This window comes from Gobio gobio, assembly GCF_949357685.1.
Source record: "Gobio gobio genome assembly, chromosome: 14".
NCBI lineage: Eukaryota > Metazoa > Chordata > Actinopteri > Cypriniformes > Gobionidae > Gobio > Gobio gobio.
This window is the reverse complement of record NC_137107.1, coordinates 18,207,113-18,216,569: the sequence shown is the minus strand read 5'-3', so window position 1 is coordinate 18,216,569 and position 9,457 is coordinate 18,207,113. Positions and strand designations below refer to the sequence as shown.

Below are 9,457 nucleotides of genomic sequence, written 5' to 3'. Positions count from 1 at the left end.
CTTGGCAGAAGGTTTTCAGGTTTACATTTTGTCTCGACTTGAATTGGGTGTGTTTTCTTCAAATGCCTTGATTGGCAAGCCAGATTAAAGTATACAAGCTCTGCCAAAAGATTTAATCCCAAATTAAAGTCCATCCATTTGCGCAGGGGCTTGGGACAGGTACACCAGGGTCAGAGGAAGAAGCTGATTGGCTACTCTAGGCTGACTGGAGTACATGGAAAGTCTTTGCCCCGTTGAGGAAAGGAAATAAAAGCTGCACCCTCAGGCTCAATCATCAGAACTTCTCCATTCTTGCTCTCATCTTTCACCAGAATAAGGAAGGCCTTGGCAACAGCATCAACCCTGTAATGAAATTACAATCACATGACTGTACAGCACTCAAATTTAAATGTGTTATGCATCTCTCTCCTGGGAGGAAGGATAAATGTGTAAACTCACTCCAGACAGCCGTGGTTCTCTATCATCTTCTCTGTAAAGCCTTTCAGTGGAAAGAAACTTCCAGTATGCTCTTCTGAATTCAAGAAGGACAGAAGACTGGTCTTCACAAACCACGGACAGAGGATGTTGATTCTCACCCCATAGTCAACCATCTGGGAAGCGGCCTGTTTGACGCATGCAATCAAAGACTTTCTCTTCCACAAAAAGATTTGAATGATTTATGCGTTATTTTTCGAAATACATACTGCCATGGCACGGCTAAATCCCACCACGCCATGTTTAGTTGCCGTGTAGATGGGCGTCATTGGTAAAGGGCCCAGACCTGCAGCCGATATGCAAAGATTCAGTCAAGGCATGTCCTTAAAGCGACAGTGTATTTTTGAGGTCCATTGGGGTCTGAAGCAACATTGGACCCCACGGACTTTCGTTGTATGAACAAAAACAGTGGAAACATTCTTCAAAGTATCTTGATTTGTGTTCCACAGAAGAAGAAAAAAGTCATACAGGTTCAAATAACATGAGGTAATTTTACATTTAAACTTTTAAACAAAGTGACATACAACAGAAGAACAAAAGCAATTTGTCAAATAGCCAACAATATTCGCAGTCAAGATCATGAAGCAAGCTAGAGAGGAGACGTGTGTGTGTGTGTGTGGTTTAAGGGTGTGAAGTGGTTAAGTGCTTGAGGAAGAGGTGTGTTTGAGCTGCCTCTTGTGAAAGATGTGCGGTTCTCAACACTTCGAGTGGAGGTTTGCACTGCAGCTCATTCCACCGGAGAGGGTAAAGGTTTTGAAGAGCGACTTTGAAAGTCATCGTGAATAAACATCACTTGTTCAAAAGAGTAAATGATGACACAATTTCCATTTTTAGAACTATTCATTTAACTTTACATAACGTGTTTTTAGGTCTTAGAATAAATTCATTAAAACGCTTTCTATGTTTTAATTTTTATTTGACAAGGTCACCTTCCCATCCAGTCTGAATAGTTAATGGTAAACAAACATGGCTTGCTGTCCTCAACGGAGGGTCGAACCCGAGGCTCGGCTCGAGCTCTGAGCTCAACCACCCAAAAAGTGTTTACCAAAGACAGCAAGCTGGGCGATCAACTGTGAATACTTGGGTGATATAAGGAGAGAAGACTTTAATGGATTTATTCCCTCCCCCCATGCAGAATACGTTTCACTGTTGCGTCGTTGGGGAAATATAATGCAGGTCGGCTGACAAACGAGAGGTCTCCCTTTGGAGCGGAGGAAAAAATCACTGCTGTGCCAGTGAGAGATAGGGTTTAGTCTGAGATCTGGAGTTCAATGGGTTGGGACGTGGTTCCCGGGACAGGACGGGGCCATATGCCAGAAGAATTGTTGCTGGGATGGTGCTATGACTGCTGCTTATACACTCTTGTAATGATGATTTGCAGGACTGAATGATCAGGCTCTTCCCGAACCTTTGTTTGGAACTTCATCATGTCTATGTATTTATAGAGACAGTATCAAACCTGCCATAGATGCAATGTTGACAATGACTCCTCCATTACCACCATTTTCCTTCTTCATATGCTCTAGAGCAAGATAAGTACCCCTGACCACTCCACCCTGAAATGACAACATGAACAACAAAATGATGAGCCGAAGCAAATATAGATCAAACTACAGACGACAGACAGACACATTATACAGACAGAGACAGACAGATGATACAGACAGACAGATAGACAGACAGATAGATAAACAGAGATGACACAGACAGACAGACAGACAGACAGACAGACAGACAGACAGACAGACAGACAGACAGACAGACAGACAGACAGATAGATAGATAGATAGATAGATAGATAGATAGATAGATAGATAGATAGATAGATAGATAGATAGATAGATAGATAGATAGATAGATAGATAGATAGATAGATAGATAGATAGATAGATAGATAGATAGATTGATAGATAGATAGATAGATAGATAGATAGATAGATAGATACATAGATAGATAGATACATAGATAGATAGATAGATAGATAGATAGATAGATAGATAGATAGATAGATAGATAGATAGATAGATAGATAGATAGATAGATAGATAGATAGATAGATAGATAGATAGATAGATAGATAGATAGATAGATAACAAACAGACGATAGATAGACAGACAGACAGACAGATAGATAACAGACAGACAGAGAGAGAGACAGACAGACAGATAGATAGATGACAGACAGACAGACAGATAGATAGATAACAGACAGACAGAGAGAGAGACAGACAGACAGATATATAGATGACAGACAGACAGACAGACAGACAGATAGATAGATAGATAGATAGATAGATAGATAGATAGATAGATAGATAGATAGATAGATAGATAGATAGATAGATAGATAGATAGATAGATAGATAGATAGATAGATAGATAGATAGATAGATAGATAGATAGATAGATAGATAGATAGATAGATAGATAGATAGATAGACAGACAGATAGATAGATAGATAACAGACAGACAGAGAGAGAGACAGACAGACAGATAGATAGATAGATAGACAGACAGACAGACAGACAGACAGACAGACAGACAGACAGACAGATAGATAGACAGACAGATAGATAGATAACAGACAGACGATAGATAGACAGACAGACAGACAGACAGACAGACAGACAGATAGATAGATAGATAGATAGATAGATAGATAGATAGATAGATAGATAGATAGATAGATAGATAGATAGATAGATAGATAGATAGATAGATAGATAGATAGATAGATAGATAGATAGATAGATAGATGACAGACAGACAGACAGACAGACAGACAGACAGACAGACAGATAGACAGATAGATAGATAGATAGATAGATAGATAGATAGATAGATAGATAGATAGATAGATAGATAGATAGATAGATAGATAGATAGATAGATAGATAGATAGATAGATAGATAGATAGATAGATAGATAGATAGATAGATAGACAAAAGATAGATAACAGACAGACGGCAGACAGACAGACAGAGACAGACAGACAGACAGACAGACAAAAGATAGATAACAGACAGACGACAGACAGACAGACAGACAGACAGAGAGAGACAGACAGACAGACTCCTACCAGGTTTATTGCAATAGTTTTTTCCCAGTGTTTTTCATTGATGATCCCTGCGTTGTTGACCATAATGTCTATGCGGCCAAACTTTTCTACAATTTTTTCCAAAACTCCTGTAAAGAAAAATGTGTAGCATTCATAAGATATCCTCACTTTCTATCACTGTTCTTATTATCTGCTGTGAAGTTGTTTGTCCTGTAACTGACAACTGATATTGTAAGTCATATCAGTCACAGGGTCGTGTAATAATTTCCAGATAATAAAACATCTTGAAAGACCTTTAAAATCTTCCTCTGATGAGACATCAGCAGCATAAAATTCAGCTCTGTCACGTCCATACTCCTCATCAAGTTTGGTCTTCAGTTCATTTCCCACTGATTTATTCACATCAATTAAAGCCACCTGGAATCAAATGAGTCAGTGTTAGCTATTATAGTACAGTACAACACAGAAGAGTAGCCTAGAGTCAAGTAGGTGCCATTTTAATGTCATCTTTTTTCTTAATGAGGATGACTTGTTGTTGGCCGTATAATATAGCCTACTAATATACACTAATCAGGCATAACATTATGACCTAATATTGTGTTCGTCCCCCTTTTGCTGCCAAAACAGCCCTGACCTGTTGAGGCATGGACTCCACTAGACCCAGCTGAAGGTGTGCATGTTATGGCAGATGTTAGCAGCAGATCCTTTAAAGGAACCCTCCACTATTTTGTCATTATTTTTGGCTCATTTTCCAACTCCCCGAGAGTTAAACAGTTGAGTTTTACCGTTTTCGAATCCATTTAGCCGATCTCCGGGTCTGGCGGTAGCATTTTTAGCATAGCTTAGCATAGATCATTGAATCTGATTAGACCATTAGCATCTCGCTCATAAATGACAGAAGAGTTTCTATATTTTTCCTATTTAAAGCTTGACTCTTCTGTAGTTACATCGTGTACGAAGACCAACGGAAAATGAAAAGTTGCAATTTTCTAGGCCGATATGGCTAGGAACTATACTCTCATTCCTGCGTAATTCCTGCCGTCCCATGGGTGCAGCGGCGCAATGATATTACACAGTGCCTGAAAATAGTCCCCAGCACGCTCCCTGTGCAAGCAGGTTGTCATGTTGTTTGGCGGAAGTTAGCCTATATTCAAGCGCTGTGTAATATCATTGCGCCTGCTGCACCCATGGTATGGCAGCAACGTTCCTTGATTATTATCATGAATGAGATTGAGTTCCTCGGACTTGTTTGTTCAGCACATCCCACAGATGCTGGATTGGATTGAGATCTGGGGAATTTGGAGGCCAAGTCAACACCTCAAACTCGTTGAACATTATCTGCTGAAAGAGGACACAGCCACCAGGGAATACCGTTTCCATGAAAGGGTGTACATGGTCTGCAACAATGCTTAGGTTGGTGGTACATGGCAAAATAACATCCACATGGATGGCAGGACTCAAGGTTTTCCGGCAGAACAATACCCAAAGCCTCAGCTTCTTCCCATAGTGCATCCTGGTGCCATGTGTTCCCCAGGTAAGAGACGCACACGCACCTGGCCATCCACGTGATGTAAAAGAAAACGTGATTCATCAGACCAGGCCACCTTCTTCCATTGCTTTGTGGTCCAGTTCTGATGCCCACTGTTGGCGCTTTCGGTGGTGGACAGGGGTCAGCATGGGCACCCTGACTGGTCTGCGGCTATGCAGCCCCATAAACTGCGATGCACTGTGTATTCTGACACCTTTCTATCAGAACCAGCATTAACTTCTAGAGAAATTTGAGCTACAGTAGCTCGTCTGTTTGATTGGACCACACGGGCCAGCCTTCGCTCCCCACGTGTATCAATGAGCCTTGGAGTCATGACCCTGTCACTGGTTCACCACTGTTCCTTCCTTAGAGCACTTTTGATAGATACTGACCACTGCAGACCGGGAACACCCCACAAGAGCTGCAGTTTTGGAGATGCTCTGACCCAGTCGTCTAGCCATCACAATTTGTCCCTTGTCAAACTCACTCAAATCCTTACGCTTGCCCATTTTTCCTGCTTCTAACCTACTAACAGGTGCCGTGTTATTCACTTCACCTGTCATAATGTTATGCCTGATCGGATTTTTTTGTTAAAATAAAAGCTAATGTTTTGTATTTATTCTTAAAATGTATATTTTTAGATTTTAATGGATATAATTTTTTTTTTTTTAAAGATTTAAAAATTGTGTCCCCAGTATCGGCTATGTATGGTTCAACCTTACTTTTAAAAACAGGAAATTCTGAAGAAATAAGATAAGAACCTTGTAGCACCTGTCACCATGGTTTTTCAACTTTGTCCCATTTGAAGCCAATCTTATCACACACACTACAGTTATTGCCAGACAATAAGCAAGGATTGTGCAATATCTGTGTTAGCAATGTTAGGTCCAACGTTTTTTAGATTTTGTCGGTTTCTCTATTTGTTAATATAGGCCTAGCCTATAGCTATATTACAAAAGCAAAGAGATTTTTAAAAGGTCAAACGTTACGAATGGACATATCGAATCATATTTATTTATTTTCAATAATTTAGCCTATTTTAATTATCACTTCTTCAACTTATACAGCCTGCCTGCTATCCAGGATGAGGCTGGTGTTGGCTTTTTTCTGCGATGTATTAAAAAAAACGTTTTTCTTTTTTAAGGTCCAGTGTTTTTAATATCTCCTCAGAAGACATTCCGATTTGTTTCTCGTATATTTGTCATTCTGTGACGCGCATTCGTATCTGGAACGCTTTTACGCGGAACTCATAGACCTTCGACGGTGAGTCTTTACAGCACTGGATTGTTTTTTAAGATGGTTGATTTCGGGTGATTGCGTTTGATACAAATACAAACAAAAAAAAACGTTTTTGATCATTAAAACAAAAAAAAGATTTTACCTTTGACCCATTTTTCAGGAGTATTTCGACAAAGCTTCTGCCCAAACCCTGAGCTGCTCCGGTCACAACAGCAACTTTATCCTTTAAATCCATCATCATCACCCACACACCTGAGAAAGAAACAAAGCGTTCAACTGAATGGGGTAAATGAGTGAAGCGACAGAACGCCTCCGACACGCGACCGTCAGTTCCTTTGATGTTTTCCATGAAATATGCTGCTACACTTTTTTCTAGACTCAGGAAACCAGAAAAAAATTGCATTGTTTTTTTTACCTGTGCGTCCGGCAGCGTCTATCAATAATGACTAGTGTGACTAACTACGATTTAACGAGAGGCAAGGGTGAATGGGTGGAGTTAACCACAAAAACTCAAACATAGCGGGTGTTCATCGTGCCTGTGAACTACGCATTGTTTTTGGTGGTATAGGCTAAATGTAAAATGAGGTGTCTTGTTCAACTATCAGATGTTCTTATGAAAACACTCTGAATAAAGAAACCTTTTTTTTTTTCAAATTGCTTAATTAATGAGTTGAAGCAACACAATGGGCCTTTTCACTGTGATGATGCGTTTTAACTGGATGCGTAAATCCAGCAAAGTCTTGTATTTTCATTTTCTTTTTTAAATGTATGTACATTTATAACACTAATAGGCTACTTTGTATTTTATTACTTTTGCGGTAACACTTTAGAATAATGGTCATTAGTTAACATTAGTTAATGTATTAACTAACATGAACCAACCATGAGCAGTACATTTGTTACTGTATTTGTTCATCTTTGTTAACATTAGTTAATATAAATCCAGCTGTTCATGGTTTGTTCATGTTAGTTCACAGTGCATTAACTAATGTTAATAAGATTTTAATAATGCATTAGTAAACGTTGAAATTAACATTAACAAAGATTAATAAACGCGTTATAAGTGTAGATCATTATTAGTTAATGTTAACAAATGTTGTTAACTAATGTTAACTAATGACCATTATTCTAAAGTGTTACTACTTTTGCATAAAATTACAAAAAAACAAGGTACCGCTGCTGTGAGGTTGTTTCTAATACAGTGTCTATGGGAGTGATGGTAATAATTGACATCTTTCTCTCACTCCTTCTTCACTGCCGTTATCAATCTCACTCTATTTCCCCCTCTTTTTGAAAGTTTGAAACTTTCAGTATTTTTACATGTTCAGAAAACATCACATTTATAAGCTGTTTTCCTCATTGAGGGACCAAAATGTCCCCACAAGGACAAAGATTTTGGATATTGCCATCTTTGTGGGGACATTTTTCCCCATAATGTAAGGTTTACAAGGCCACCCACCCCAAAACACACACACTGCCCACCAGATTTTTGTTTTGCCCATGTGTAATGCATTTGTCCTGTTGATGCAGCGAGATCCAGTCAACCTGAAGTGATGAATCAAAAATGATTTTATTTAAAAGTAAAGAATAAAATGGATAATAAAAACAGTACATTTAATTTGTAATTAATAGTCAAGGTTTTTTAAAAAGTAAAGTAACAATAAACAAGGCCTTAACCAAATATCTCTGTGTAAAATAATATTGCCAATAAAGGAGCAGAAGAAGGGCCCTGAGCGAGATGCAAGAGCCGAGCAATGGTGTGAGATATTGTGTGAGGTATAAGCGCCAATATGAATCAACTCTGGCCACTTTGTGTTACATTAAGTGTAGCAAAACATTGAGGTTTTAACACTAAAGCAGCAAGAGCCAAACAAGTATTTTCACCATCTGGACTTTTATGCTAAACTCACGTGCCATTTAATATTAAGCCGGATACTCTGCGTGAGAACATGTCTCACTTTTTTTCAGAGAAGTGACAGCAGAATTAAGACGTATATTTTCAAAGGAGAGATGAACCAAAGGTCTGGTTTGAATAGAACATATGAATATGAGTATATGATATTAAAAGATACAATAGACAAAAAGATCATTCATAAATGCATTCATACAAGAATAAGTTTGAAAGGATTAATCAAAGAAATAACCATGAAAAGATCAATCATAGTGATTATAAACATACATTTTTCTTTTCTTATACACCGCCTGTAATGGTGCTTTCACAATCTGGTGAACCACGTGTTATATAATCATATCCTTGACGAAATCATGTTTTCCATGACTTAATCCTCATCCAACGATGACACATGGTTGCATTCAATTCAGCCCGTAAGCTCCAACATCTGATTCAAGCTATTGAGGAGGAAGCTGTTTGATGACTAACAGGTTGTTGTTTTTTTAAAGTCGACTTTAAATATTGGAGTTCAGGGATGTGTCCTGTATGTAAATACACACTGTCTATATTTACAAACCAATAGATCCAAGGGTTATGATGACAGAGAAATGTAATCATTTAAAGGGATAGTTCACCCCAAAATAAAAATTCTTTCATCATTTACTCACCCTCATGTTGTTCCAGTTTTGTTCTTCTGTTGAACACAAAAGAAGATATTTCAAAGATTGTGGGTAACCAAACAGTTACTGGTCCCTGTTGACTTCCATAGTATTTTTTTTTCATACTATGGAAGTCACTGGAGCCCATCAATTGTTTGGTGACCCATATTCTTCAAAATATCTTCTTTTGTGTTCAACAGAACAAAGAAACTCATACAGATTTGGAACAACTCGAGGGTGAGTGAATTATGACAGAAGTTTTATTTTGGGGTGAACTATACCTTTATGTGAACTGCAACCACAGAACCTGACCAACCGCAGCTGTGCGTGATTATGTTCCAATTCCTGGAAGGGGCAAACAAGGGGCTTGGTAAACATAATGAACACCAGACAGAACTTCAAAGGCAGAGTACATTCATTTTGGTAAATTAAAGAGGAGAGGCTGCTTTGGGTAAACCATCTGTCTAATGTTTTATGGAAATAAATGCTTAAATATTTGTTCACACGTCAACATCTAAATGTGACATTAGCATATATATACATCTATAAATGTATTTTATATACAGCTCTGGAAAAATTTATCTGGATTTATTATTTATTATTTA

At 38.3% G+C, this 9,457-nt stretch overlaps 1 protein-coding gene across 2 annotated transcripts; it reads right to left on the bottom strand.

Annotated features, from left to right (window-relative positions):
* Positions 1-12: 12 nt before the first annotated feature.
* On the bottom strand, positions 13-6,780 carry LOC307137607 (15-hydroxyprostaglandin dehydrogenase [NAD(+)]). Of its 2 annotated transcripts, XM_079835372.1 has the most exons (8): positions 6,718-6,780; positions 6,445-6,554; positions 3,829-3,952; positions 3,557-3,663; positions 1,934-2,030; positions 684-760; positions 439-602; positions 13-342 (listed from the first exon to the last, which is right to left on the bottom strand). In XM_079835372.1, exons 2-8 carry the CDS (start codon positions 6,541-6,543, stop codon positions 192-194), a joined length of 819 nt encoding a protein of 272 aa, XP_079691498.1. In that variant the 5' UTR covers positions 6,544-6,554; positions 6,718-6,780; the 3' UTR covers positions 13-191. The 2 variants fall into 2 exon arrangements, with proteins under 2 accessions (XP_079691498.1, XP_079691497.1); XM_079835371.1 differs by lacking the exon at positions 6,718-6,780 and having other exon boundaries at positions 6,445-6,567.
* Between the last annotated feature and the right edge of the window lie 2,677 nt (positions 6,781-9,457).